We start from the raw sequence: 14,146 nt of genomic DNA, 5'->3' as shown, positions 1-14,146 counted from the left end.
TGACTTTCTTTCCCCAGCCATTCTGGATTTCTTAAACATACTTAAAAACCGATATTTTTCAATCTAACATTGCTTCTGTTCTGAGACTAGGGTGCCTCTGCCACGATTGAGTTCAATATTCTCAAAGGAACTGAATTTTTAAATCCAGGTATCTATTATTTTTCCTAACCAGGAGTTCACCAAGTAAAAACTATCCCTGCTAAACTAATCCATGGACCAAGACAAAGTGATTTCCGATAAGAACTTTAAGTAAAACAAGCCATGTGTGTTTTGAAGTTAGGAGCTGTTTTCTTTTTCTTTTAAGAAGAATAAAAAGTGACAGCTTACATTCATTTTTTGTGTAGGGTAATGCTCGAAAATGTGATTATTTCTATATACACTATGTGTCCTGAGACATTTATCAAGGAAATAAAATTATCAAATCCATCCCTATTAAAAGTCATAAACAAAACCACGTCTGCTCTCTTGTTATGGGACAAGAAATCAAAATTAAATACTAAATGATTACATACAATCTGAAAAAGAGAATTATAACCTGAGGTAAATGTACGGCTATCTTGAAAGCACCTTTTGTTCAAGAAAGGATGAGTAATTAAACACATGCCTCGGCTATAGAGAGAAACTTGGTTTATGGCATGAAATTTTCTATAACAAGTGCACTACTGAAATGCACCTCTCTTTTGCTGGAACTGCCAGTCTTGTCTGCTCAGCAGGGCTTTTACTTTTTACACTACAATGAGGAGAAAGTGCTTCTCCATGGTTTCCTATGCCCCACTTTCTCTGTACATTGGTCATCCTGTGCAGAAAATTGTTTCTGTGCTATTACAGCAGTGGTAGGTTTTAAAACACCAATCAGAAGTTGCACTCAGTAGGAAGCAGAGCTTTCCTGCTGTTCTCCACTGTGTGGGAGGCAGCCAGCTCCCAGCCATTGGACCAGATGCTGTGGGGTTGGATGTGGCTCTGGAGCTCCAGCCACCTGCTCCCATCCAGGTCTCTCGGTACCAAGACCTTGACAGACCAAGTGCCAGCTGGGTGAACTGAACAGTGGGATTTGAACTGTATCCATGGTCAGTGGTGTGGTTTAACCCCAGCCAGCAACTAAGGGCATGCAGCCACCTGCTCACTTGCCACCAGTGGGATGGGAGAGGAATCACAAGGACAAAAAGGAGAAAACTTGTGGATTGAGATGAAGATGCACACAAGCAGAGTAAATGAAGGAATTCACTCACTGCTTCCCATGGACAGGCAGGTGTTCAGCCTCTCCAGGAGAGCAGGGCTCCATCTCACACAACTTGGGAAGACAAACACCATCACCCCAAATGTCTCCTGTTTCTTTCTTCTGCCCCCAGTTCTACATGCCGAGCACAAGGCCACATCTTCTGGGGTACCTCTGTGGCCAGCTAGGGTCAGCTGTCCTGGCTGTTTCACCTCCCAACTCCTTGTTCAACCCCAGTCTCCTCACTGTTGGGTGAAGAGCAGAAAAGGCCTTGATTCTGTGCAAGCACTGCTCAGCAATAAGGAAAATATACTTGGGTTATCAACACTGTCTGCAGCACAAATCCAAAACACAGCCCCACACAGGCTGCTCTGAAAAAAACTTCCCCAGCTGAAACCAGCTCAGTTGGGCTTTTCAGCCAACAGCAGGAATTTGGGGTTAGACCCCAGAGAGGCAACGGTGTTGAGCAGCTTCAGGCAGTGAAAGAGAGGAGATCCCAAAGTGCATAGTGCACTTTCATTGAATGGATCATGGGAGAAAGTCTCTTCAAGCACAAGAAACACCCATGTTGGTACAGCCTTACTGGAAAAATAAACAGGGCAAGATGTGGTTTAGCCTGGACATTGGTATTTAGAAGGGGAGAAGGGAATTGCATCAAATTTCCACAGATTTCCTTTCATTAGGAGGGAGTTAATTGTTACAACGCTATGGTCAAATGCAAATAGAACTACCCTCTCAGGTTATTATAAGCTATCCATAGCTGCATGCTTCAGTACAGATGCTAGGTCTGTGTGGGGGCACGGCAGCAGTAAGTTAAAAAAAAAAAAAAAATCCAAAAAGCTTCTAAAAAGGAAGGTGGTCCATACTGGGCCTTCAGCTAACAAAATCTGCAAAGATGGATGTGCAGTTTTTCTGGTAGAATTTCACACTTTATTTGGAGAATAATACTATGCTTGTATAAAGCACTTGGTTACAAAAATTAACCTGATTTTACCTTTTAGCAGTTATTCCAAAGCTTGACTGTCAAGTCAGGATGTAAAGGATTTTAAAGGATGCAAGCATCACTCTGTATTAATTGTACTTATGATATATAGTATTCAAATTATTGCTTACAGTTAGATATGTCTAATACTACAGTTGGTTTGGATTAAGGAGTAACTATCACCTTCCCTGCACGCTTTTTTCCTTCACTAGTTTAAAACCTCTCAATATTGGAATGAACTTCTCATGGGTAGAGCAGTGACGAAGCCCTGCAGGCATTCAGAAATAAGTCCCAGGAATTATTCTGTAGGGCCCTAGACTACTTATGCATTCCCCAGATCAAAGCTTCATTAGAAGATGAAAAAGTTTTATTAATTAAATGTCTAGCTCAAAATTATTCTAGCTATTCTGTAACAGATCACAAGAGACTTCTCTCCCACTTATCTCTGGACCTTTTCTTTCATGCAATAGTAAAGATTTTTAAAATAATGTTTATTAAAGGCACAGCCTAACTCTTCTGAAGGACAGGGTTTTTCCTATGAGGATTGGGGCATCACTCACCTGCTCAGCAGCCAGTAAAGGAGTTTTACTCTCTGCATACTGAGGAGTGCTCCAAGGCCAGCCCTCAGGAGTTCAGTATCTCAGAATCCCTCCTGGCAGGAATCTGTGAAGCTCTAAGTACAGGCATGATCAGACACACTTTGACAGCTCCAAGCAACCTGAAACTCAGTTTAGAAATAAGCCAAGTTTATGCAGTCTTAAAATTGCTGACTAACTGCTTCCTTCGGGGGTAGCATTACCAATTTACAAGCAACATGTTAACCCACAGTAGAGAGCTAAAAGCAGCAGGAGGGCCACTTTCCAGGGCAGAACTACCATGGCATATCAACACATATCCTATACTGCTTGTCAAGAATTTAACTCCTTTCCTATTAAGGAACAAAATTTTAGAAATAGCAGCTAGTTTATTATTATCATCCAATCTGAATGCATCTGCTTTGATTGTAAGTTCTTAGAAGAGTCAACTAGCAAATTTTTTAATAAGAATTTATAGAGAGTCAATAGGAAGATACGGCTTCCAATTTGCAATTAAAGGATGCAAAATTAAATTTATGCTAAAGCAACTCATTTGCTGCAGCAGCTTGAGGCTGGGTCCTGCTTTCTATCAGTTTCCACATTTTAGACATTAAAAACCTTGTGAACAGACAAAACCAATTTTCAGGTGAGCAAAAGCACCTCTTGTCACAGAAGAAATTGATGTTATGTAAATGACTGAAACATTTATCTGGTTATCTACTTTGGGGGCATGAAGGCAGGACTGGGACTTGAGTATGGAAGTTGATCAAGGGGCAAGGATGAACAAACCAAAGTGCTGTATTGAAATAAAATCTGTAAAATGGAGAACTGAAGGGGAAATGAATAAGCTTGAGAGCTGAGTATTTGGGGGAGGGTTGTTGTTGCTGTGTAAAAAAATAATTCCATAGTTACATGCTTGTGACTAGAACAAGTTAGCACAGAGCAATGGTAGCAGGCTGTTTTCTACATCCAGAAAGAGAAGTAATAGGCTTAAACTGAATCAAGAACGATTCAAACAGATGACCAAGAACAGTTTTTAACAGTGGGCATACAGACATAATGGAGTATAAGACTGCTGTCTTTGTCCTTAATGATTTTAAAACCAGCTCGCAACAGATAATAAATGTCCCACCCTCTCATCTCTAAATCTATTTGAGAAAGAGTAAAGTATCACTAAATGTTCATAAACTGGTTTTATAAAAAAAGGGAAAAATAAGAAAGGAGAGTGCATACTCACAACAATTCAGTCAAGTCACCCCTGCTCAAGCAGCAGCTGAAATGACTGTGAAAAGCCAAGGTAAGGTTTTCAAATCTTCCATCAGAGAGGCCTCTGCTGTACTTGGATTGATCTCCCACAGCCTTTTCTGATTATTTTAACAAGTGCTGCACTTCAGATTCTATCCAGAGCCCACCTGAAACTAGTTTCATGCCTGTGCATAAATAAACAAGGGACTAATCATTTCACAGCTGTATGGCAAAGCATTAAAGACAGCTCAACCACAGCGAGGGCAGTGCTAGGGGATTGGGTGGTCCCACATCCTGCACTTGCTGGCACAGCTGGGATTTCTACCCATGGCAAGTGAACGACCATGCAGCCTTTGTTACACAAACACACCCTACCTTTCCTTTCCCTTCAGCTCCTCTCATCTCAAGAAAAAAAGGGGCAAAAACTACTGGGTTAATGATGTGGGCTTTGTGCTTCTCTTGATTGACAACTCCAATATATTTTATTCAAACACCGGCAGAGGCACAATTACCAGATTTCCTCATAGGAAATGTTATGAGACACTAACCGATTGCAGAGTACTCCAGAACAAACTGGAGTCTGGAGTTAACATTTCCATGAAAGTCAGCATTCCTTCCTTTTCACAGACCACAAACAAAATGTACAAATCATCTTTAAACTAGGGCTCTGGGGTTTTTTTGTGCATTAAAGGTGATTTTTCAGAAGACTTCAGCACTCTATATAGTACTTCCTATGGACCACAGGGCTTCTGGACCACCAGCTTTATATCTAGTCATAACATGGTACTCTACTATATCAGTTCCTTTCTATTTCTAAATTACAGGAGTTGTCTTTTAAAATTAGTTGTCTCTTCCATCCCTTCCTCCCATGCTGTTCTTGTGGTTAATAAAACCCCACCTTCCTCCAACTTCCAGGTTGAAATGATTCACTGCTGATGTGTAAAATAACTGGTCTTATGCCAGTATTGTTCATAGCTTGATTACCTCTCTTCCACACTGCTGTTCATGCTGCTGTGCACTGCTGTCCTCTTTCAATGTTGACTTTGAGACTAAAAAAACCACACAGCTTGGTCCTCTACAAGAAGTTATTTCACCTGACATTTCTCTGTATCTATTAAAAATGTTAATTCACCCCCTTGGGGCTCAAGTGCCTATGACAACATGTTAATACCACCCTACATCTGCCCTTTTCATGACTAGCTCACTCAGGGGTTCCAAGTCACCCCCTGAGCCACCAGTGGCCCCTGACCTGAACAATGACTGCTGCTAGAGCAGCTCTGCAAAGCCAGTTCCAGCATACCAAAGGCATCACTCAGCTTCTGCTTGATTTGGACTTGGCCTCTTCAAAAAATCTAACTTACTTGTCTAACATCTCACAGACACTGTGGCACCAGGGACTGAGTCCAGTTCTTTTGAGAGCTTTTAAATACCTCAGCCATGAGATACTGCCTCTATCAGTCTCCTTCAGTTTTTACCTCCTTCAGTCTCTTACCAGATTCCTGCACACCACCTAACCTCTGGCACAGACCAAGCTCGTGGTGCCAGATGAGCTGCACAATCCATTCCTGCCCCAGGTGCGTCCAACCTTGAGTGTTGATCAAGTGCTGCACTGGAGAAAAAAACAACCACTTGTGGTACATGACTGATAAGGACCATGAAAGGAGAGGCAGCAGACACTGGATCTGACTCCTTCAGTGCTTGACTTTGCAGCACAGACATTGAATGCCTCTGTAACAGTGTGCATAGACAAGAGGTTTCCTGGCATTTTTAAAAAAGCTTATACTGAAAACAATAGATATCAGTGATACGCATGTGAGTCACTGCTAGAACTGGGACTTTTAAACCCAGCGCACAAATGTCTGTCACTTGAACCATGCACATGGACAAGGACCTTCCCCAGGCTCCCCTGTGTTGGTGACTGGTGGCAATGCCCACAGCAGAAATGACTGCAAAGACACTTCCAAATGGAGCTCAGACAAAGGGAGCTGTGTGGAACAGCCCTCACAACATCTCTTGTAGGCTGAGCCAAACAGTAGCAGAAGGTGGGAAAAGACTTTACTTTTATAATTTGAGCTTTAAAACTTCAGTTTTGCAGGAGAGCACTTCATCCCATGCATCCCACCCCAATGCTGCTAGGAGAGCAGAGGGGCAGTTAATAAATTCCTTACACAGAAGGAAAGAGGGGAGTCTGGTTTGCAGGAGAAATGTGTTTATGTGGCCTGGGAAAGGTATAGGGGAAGGCAAGGTACCACCTGTGGACCAGCTTTCCACCTGGGGGCTGGTCCACTGCCTGTTGTCTGCACAGCTGTTTGAACTGAGACATGGCAAGAGCTGCTGTTGAAGGGTTACCAGTTTCCCCCTGCAATCTGGACTCAGACTCACCCTGCTCTCCATCTTCCCCCACTTCCTGTCCTCAGCTTTCCTCCTCTATCTCCTCCAAACAATACACTTGGGACAATTCCCAGTTCCTGGTCCCTACTTCTCCTAGCTTGCTCTCTCATGTTCCTTCCTTCCCTCACACACTCCTAGCCAACTTCTCCAATTAAAGCAGTCACTACTTCCTGTTTCTCCTCATCAAATCCCAGTCCCTCTTTCTTCTCACACCCAAGTCCTTTGCCCAATAAATCCCACTATCCTCAACTAAAAGTGAATTCCTTTTCCCATTCCCTCATGTTTACCTGTCATCAATATCTTCTCCCTCTCACCTATAATCCTTTCCATTATTAAGCACTAGAAAGCTGAACACTGGATTTGGGGGTCTTCCTGCAACAGGGAAAGAAGGAATAGGAAAGAAGGCATCAGTGGGAACCAGGAATGGCAGACTCCTCCCTGCTCAGCCCAATGATGCAACCCCTGCCATAGTTATATGGTTTTGTTCCCACTGCACCACATTGAGTTTTCCATGGGAAAGAAAGAGGTTTGCACATGCTCACTGAAGATAAGACCAATGCAGATTTTATTTGGTATAAAATAAACATACACACACATACCAAAACCACTTTTACTGAGCACGTGCTATCCATTTTATACAAACATTAATATATTTGGCCAAATCAGAATAGAAAGCAGAGGTAAGAATAAAAATACAGGGGACATCCTCTACAAAGAGATAATTTCCCCAACACAAACTGGAGTTCCTGTCCCAAAACACTGAATTGACAAATGATTTCAAAGAAATATCTTTGAGAATATTTGAACACAGGCAAAAGACCACCACAACCTAAGTTAGAAAGAATATGCAACTGTTTTGACTGAAATTCCAAGAGCCTTAAACCTTACGGCCATGACAAAAAGCTTCAGTCTATATACAGTTGAAGTTTGGCAAAGCTGGACTTTTAGAAACAGGGCAACAAATTTGGAAGCTCCAGGGAAGGACTGAATTCCCACTTAACAGCAACAACAAATGGCACTGCAGGTGCCCCAGGTTAGCAGCAGAGCTTAACATCTAAGTGCTGGAAGCAAGAATTTCACAGTACTCAATATGCAGACTGCAAGTCCTAAAACTTTAATCAGCTTCCAGCCTGTTGTTCAGAGCTGAGATATACGTCTCACCAACAAACAACAGGCCCCCTCATCATTGAAACCCACTGCCTCAGTGTGTTTGCATCCAGCATTCATCTCTTTGAAACACAGGCAAGAGAAAGATGGTCTGGACCTGGCCCCTCAATCACACACACACACATTGCCAGCAGGGTGTTGAAAACTGCTAGTGCAAGGTTTGACAAATTGTGTTTCTCCCATGTCATTCTCCATGGTGGTAGGTGTCACAGCAAGTTAAACAGGAAAGACAAAACAACATCTCAGGTAGTCCCAGTGCATCACAGATTGCATGGTGACTCTGAGAAACGACATGCACCATCAGAGAGTCTCAGTGACAGCTCTCTGTGTTCAAGAAAGGAACAGAACATGCTGTCGGGCTTGTTGGCTCTGAGGGTTTCTGTTGTTTAATTGCGTTACCATAACAAACCCAGAAACTCTGCAGAATTTTTGTCGTTGAGCTTTACAGAAAGTGGTGATATTGAGAACTTAATGCAGAAACTCAGGACTTTCCTTGATGCCCAGACTGATGGGGGAGGAGGGGCTAAAATGACTCATTCAGTCCTGAAGTTGTTAAATAGGTAATTCCACAACCATTCTAACACTTCTGTTAGGTACTGCAACTGATACCAAACTATTTCTGTTGTCCCTGCAGTATGCAAGTACATACTGTGGATATCTACAAGGACTCCATCAGTAATATTCTAAGGAGTAGAAATAAGGTGGGGCCCAAGTACTTCCTGGCCCTGGACTTAAATAATTTCCCACAAGTATGTAATTAATTTGCCTCCCCAAAAGAAACAATTTAAATAGAGATATGATGTTGTAAAAGAGCAGTTAACAATTATGACATGGAAATATCCCAGCCTTTTATGAATAATTACAGTACTCAAGTTTCTACCTCCCTCAATTCGGATGTGTGAAAACCAGAAGTAAAGTAAAAACAGACGACAGAAATGTCTGTGAGTGTTTGTCAGTTTTGTACCCATTTCCCATTGTGACTTTTCAATAACTTAAAATTGTAAATTCATTGTATGTAATGTAGCACAAGTAGGTCATTTTCATCAATCTCAATCTGAAATATTAAAACTTTATGGCTGAGTCTTGCACTCTGATCCTTCCAAGTTCAGGTTGGCTATAAAATGTGTTTTCTCTTGCTTCTCATGCCATGCTCTGCTCTAAACGAGCAGTTACGGTTCAATTTTCTATACAATCAGTAGCACTGTGACTTCAAACTGCCCAAGCCATAAATGTCCAGTTGCTCTCAAAATGCAGTCTAACTATGGATGTCCTGCTTTCAGCAAGTTCTGGTTGGTTCCGAAGATCTCTGCCACTGAAACTCCACTACCTAATCAAGCCTGTTTCTGTCTTTTCAGGGAAATACCAATGCTAACATTTGACAGTACGTTTGCTTTTCCTTCAAGGCCTGAGTTTCAAGACCAAGTACAAGCTGTAGGCACCCTCAATGATGCTGTACAATGCCATCAAAACACTCTGAAGAGAAAAACGAGATGCACTTGTTGGTGAGCCTTATTTGTCCTCCTTGGGCAGGAGAATTTTAGAAAACCTTCTAGTGACTGAAGTGAACAAGTCACACCACCAGTCATTATGCAATTGTCATCCATATACTGTTCTAAGATGTCATTCTGGCCTACTTTCCCTTCTCGGTTTTGGATATTCCCTATGGATTTTTAAGGTGAATTTTCTAATGAATTCAGGTGTACTGAATACAATCCAAAAATTGCACTTGCTAGATTTTGTACCCTTTGCCCAATGGAGCCCTTTACATGTTATACAAAAATTAAAAAAAATAAAATAATCACTCATGGAGAGCAACCAGGCTAGTGAACAACTTTTGCTGCCAGAAATAATTATTGATACAGAAAATGCATCTATCATAGAATATTCTGAGTTGGAAGAGATCCACAAGGATGAGCAAAGTCCAACTCCAGGCCCTCCATAGGAAAGCCCCAACAGTCACATCATGTGCCTGACTGTAGTCCAAATGCTTCTTGAACTCTGTCAGGCTTGGTGCTGTGACCACTTCCCTGGGGAGCCTGTTCAGTGCCCAAACACCCTCTGGGTGAGGAACATTTTTCTAATATCCAACCTAAATCTCCCCTGACACAGCTTCAGGCCATTCCCTGGGTCCTGTCACTGGTCAGCAGAGAGAAGATATCAGTGCCTGCCCCTCCACTCCCCGTCATGAGGAAGCTGTGGGCTGCAATGAGGTCTCCTCAGTCTCCTCCAGGCTGAACAGACCAAGGGTCCTCAGATGCTCCTCACATGGCTTCCCCTCAAGGCCCTTTCACCACCTCCACAGCTCAAACATGGAAACAGTTTCAGAAAATACCAAATAATTTCCAATAAGTGGATTTCCTCCCAGCTATAAGAATCAAGTTAAGCAAGATGTAACACTTTTTTGATGAACCAATTCAAGTGAAATTAGGTGTGAATTTTGAAAGACTTATGGAAGATATTTACCACCTGAAAGAGCATGATGAGATTCCCTGTCAAGGTGAGAAAAATGCTTAACTGTTGCATCACATAATTCTGTGACTGCAACTTGCTAAGAAAAAATCAGCGGGATATACTAGATTTTAATCTCCCATCCAATTTAAGAAAATGAGTACCGTATCATCTCTTGGTATGCCCAAAAATCTTAATTTCTTTCCAAACCTGTCAGTACAAGCCAGGCTGGATGTAGTCCCAGAAAAGCCTTCCAAAATAGGTTACCTGACGTAGGTTATCAAGGCATTGTACAGGTATTGTCTATCTATGCAAATACCATTACTAAATGCCACTGGAACACCCAGAGACAAATTTTAGTGTCACAGGCACAGTGAGAGAATGCAGAAACATCCCTCAGATAATACACAAGGTTTTCCAGCACAAAACGAGACCCTGTAATTCCTACTTCAAGCAGAAGCCCAAGGTTGCAAAACTGTATGAAGTATGCTACAGGGAAACAGATACATTTGTTCAAAAATATTTTTATGACTACATTTTCCTGTCAGATAATGAAAGAAACCTGTTTCTTGTGCCAACATACACTCAGATGGGAAGATCAAGAGAAAAAAGAGCTAAAATAAATGAAGGTTCATCCCAACTTCGTGACAGGCTGTACAGCTTAACACTCAGAGCACAAAAATGTACAGGGCAATTCAAACACCTCCTCCACGATAACATATCTTTGAAGTGCCTTTATTTTCAGCACTTTATATAAATACTGCTTTCTTCCTGATCCTGGATTATCCTCAATATTTGAAACTCATATTCCGGGTTCGTATTTGAGGACTGCATGTAAACATCCCTATAATCCTGTACACTCTTGTGGGGCCATTTAAAGACTAACAGACTGTAATAGATTCAAAAGCAGTCTCTATGAAGTCTCTATGTAATTTATCCCTAAATTACAACTGAACCTTCTATCCCCACATCAAGAAATTAAGAAACAAAGGTATACACCTTTTATTGCAGACACACTTAAATTGCAGACACACACACCCTCTTCTTACACAAGCTGCAGGATATCTGCAGGAACATGCCATTTTAAAATCCAAAATAAAACTTCAGGGGTTCTTTCTTTGTTTCTTTCATTTGTTTGTCTGGTTTTTTTTTTTTTTTTTTTAATGTAAGATTTTATTTGGGAACTTCATGATTAATTTGTCTTAGCCTCTTAGGAAACATTTGCTTTTGTCCAGGAGTTGCCAGCTGAGAGGATGTTATTGTTTGGAAGGGATGTGATCAGGAGGACCCTGAGCATGGCACAATGTGTCAGCCCGGAAGCAAGGGAAGAAAAGTGATTCTCTCATCTGACAGAGAAAAAAAACCCCGGAAATGTCAAGCATTTGCCTTCCAGTTTCATTCACCCTTACACGTGTTCCAAAGAAACACATTAGTCACCTGTATCTCACACGAGTATCACCAAACTATATCAATATACGTATACTTTTAAAAATCCTACTTTCAAAACAATTACAGGTTTCTTTAGAAAAACAAAAACTTCTGCCACAAACATCTTCAAAATACATAAGCAAGCGAATGCTTACCCTCTCTGCACGACTGCTTTCCCTGCTACTCAGAACGATGGACAGAGTTGGACACAGTTCCCCTTCCCTCAGCCCCCTCCCTACAGCACCAGCAATGTACAGAGGCAGAGACCATCCCTGCAGAGCAGGTCTGGAGCAGGAGAGCTGAGTCCTACCCTGCAGCAGGCACTCTCCTGGCTGCCCAGGCCCCTGCCCACCTCTGCAGCGACTTCACAGAAGCCTCTTGTGTTTCAGTAGCAGTAGGACAGAGGCCAGTGTGATTCAGAGCTCCAAAAGGCAATGCTCTCACAGGAGCACTTTTCAGGCCCTCTGGTTCCTTGCTGAGAGTCTTCACCTGGGGGATTTTTAAATTTTCATGCAGTTTGTTCGTAGCATACCCGTGCTTTGTACACAATCAGGGTTTCACGCTAAAAGGCTCCAAGAGTGATGCCATACTCGGAGGACACCTCTTACCAAACCCTTCTCGTAAACAAAACACCCCCCCCCCTTGCCCTCTCCACGCAGCCCAGAAGGAACACAGCCACAACGCAGCCACAGCGGCACGGGGGGCCCGGACCCTGCGGCGCTGCCCGTGCCCGAGGCGAGGCAGGTGTCCCTCAGCCGGGGCTGTCCCCGAGGGAGCGCCCGGCCCGCCAGGTGGGCGCCTACCATGCCAGCGGTGACCCCCGCGCTCAGCTCTGCCCGAGGGCGCCCGTCCGTCCGTCCGTCCGTCCGCCCTCGGGCCGGTCCGAGACGTGGGGCTCGGGCGCTACCGGGCGTCGGCGGCGCTGAGGGGGTAGGCGAGGATGCTCATGGCCTCCCCGCACGCCGCCTCCACCTGCCGCACCTGCTGGCGGCTGAGGCGCTCCCGCCAGGCGTGCACGGCCTCCCGCGCGTCGCGGGCGGAGATGAGGAAGGGCCGGTCGGAGGAGTAGGCGGCGCCGCGGGTCATGTTGAGCACGAAGTCCTCCAGGGCCGGCGGCACCGTCAGCCCGGCGAAGCGCAGCAGGCGGCGCAGCTCGGCGCGGGGCTCCCGCACCAGGTCCTCGTAGCGGAGCTGCGTGTAGCGCCGGCGGAGCCAGTCCGGGGCGCGCCGGGCCAGGAGGAGATCGCGGAGCCAGGACTGGCAGATCACCTCCAGCGCTCCGCCGAGGAAGAACTCGGCGCGGTGCTGCGGCTGCGGCGGCCGCCCGCCCCCCAGCAGCCCGGGCGGCAGCAGGAGATGCTGCTGCTGCTGCTGCTGGTGGCGGGCCGGGCCCCGCGGCTCGGCGCGGTGGCGGCTGCGCAGCACCTGGACGCTCTCCCGCAGCAGCGCCTGCCGCGCCTTCAGGCGGGAGTTGTGGACGGCGCGGGGGTCGCGGAAGAGCTGCACCACCCGCAGGTTGAGGCCGGGCTCCCGCAGCAGCGGCAGCAGCGCGCCCAGCTCCAGCAGCCGCACGTCCTTGATGACCACCACCGGGTACTTGCGGCACTCGGCCTCCAGCTCCCGCAGCGCCCGCGGCCGACACGTCTCCTCGCAGGTGGCGCCGTCGACGAGGCCGATCTCCTGGCGGGGCCGCGGGGCGGCGGGGCAGAGCGGCGGCGAGCAGATCACCTTGTTGGTCCGCCAGCCGAAGATGCTGGCCGTGGTGAGGTTGTCGGCGGCGGGCGGGGCGGGGGCCAGCGGGTCGCGGGGGCCGGACGGGGCGGTGTAGAGGCGCAGGACGGAGAAGTCGCAGCGGAAGAGGGCGCGCAGCATGTCGCGGAGGGCTCCCTGCAGGCTCAGCGCGTCCCCCGGGTAGAGCGCCTGCCAAAGGTGCCACATGGGCTCGTACAGGTAGAAGACGTCGGGGTGCTGGTTGAAGAGCTCCCCGAGGAAAGAGGACCCCGTTCGCCAAGTGGCGTGCAGGTAGATGTGCCGCTTCCCCGCGCTGCCGTTACCCGCCGTGCCCGCCTCATCCTCCTCCTCTTCTTCGTCCAGCGGCGGCCGCTGCTCCCAGCCCCACTCGCTCAGCGCCTCCTCCAGGCTTGGGCAGCGCCGCAGCAGCGGCTCCTCGTCCGCTCGCCCGCGCCTGGCCCCGTAGTCCAGCGCGTAGGGCACCAGCAGGAGCAGCAGCAGCGTGTACAGCACCAGCACCGCGGCGAAGCGGCGATGTTCGCCTCGCCACCGCCGCCGGCCCTTCATCGCTGGGGCCGGCTCAGACCCCGGCTCCGCCGACCCTCTGTGTGCCGGAGGGCGGCTCTCCGCGGAGAAGCAAAGTTAGCGGCGGCGGCGGCGGCGATGTGGGCGGCGGGCGGTCCTCCCCGCCGGGGAGCACGCCCACGGGCACGCCGGCCCGGCTCCGGGCCGCCCGCCGCTCTCGCCGCCGCCTCCTCCTCCTCGTCCTGCTCCTCCTCGCAGCGCGGCGCGGAAGCGCCCGCACCTGCCCCCGCTGCCCTGAGAAGTCGCCGGCGGGCGCGGGCTGCTGCTGCCGCTCCCGGTGCCTCTGCGCCGGGCTCCGGGCCGCCCCTCGCCCAGCCTCCCTCCCTCTCTCCCTCCCTCCCCCGGGCAGGGCCGGAGGGGCGGGCTCGGCACGGCGGG

General features: G+C 47.0%; 1 protein-coding gene across 1 annotated transcript; it reads right to left on the bottom strand.

Annotated features, from left to right (window-relative positions):
• Positions 1 to 12,224: 12,224 nt before the first annotated feature.
• On the bottom strand, positions 12,225 to 13,839 carry CHST7 (carbohydrate sulfotransferase 7). Its single transcript, XM_083854946.1, has one exon. The coding sequence runs from the start codon at positions 13,748 to 13,750 to the stop codon at positions 12,356 to 12,358; it is 1,395 nt and encodes a 464-aa protein (XP_083711072.1). The 5' UTR covers positions 13,751 to 13,839; the 3' UTR covers positions 12,225 to 12,355.
• Positions 13,840 to 14,146: the final 307 nt, after the last annotated feature.

The sequence above is a fragment of the Zosterops lateralis genome (assembly GCF_965231275.1).
Source record: "Zosterops lateralis genome assembly, chromosome: 2".
In the NCBI taxonomy this organism is placed as follows: Eukaryota; Metazoa; Chordata; class Aves; order Passeriformes; family Zosteropidae; genus Zosterops; species Zosterops lateralis.
The sequence above is the reverse complement of the archived record's forward strand: the minus strand, read 5'-3'. Positions and strand labels throughout refer to the sequence as shown.

Bases quoted from the DNA above. Each gene is read 5' to 3' on its own strand.
- CHST7 (XM_083854946.1), bottom strand. From the start codon at position 13,750: ATGAAGGGCCGGCGGCGGTGGCGAGGCGAACATCGCCGCTTCGCCGCG.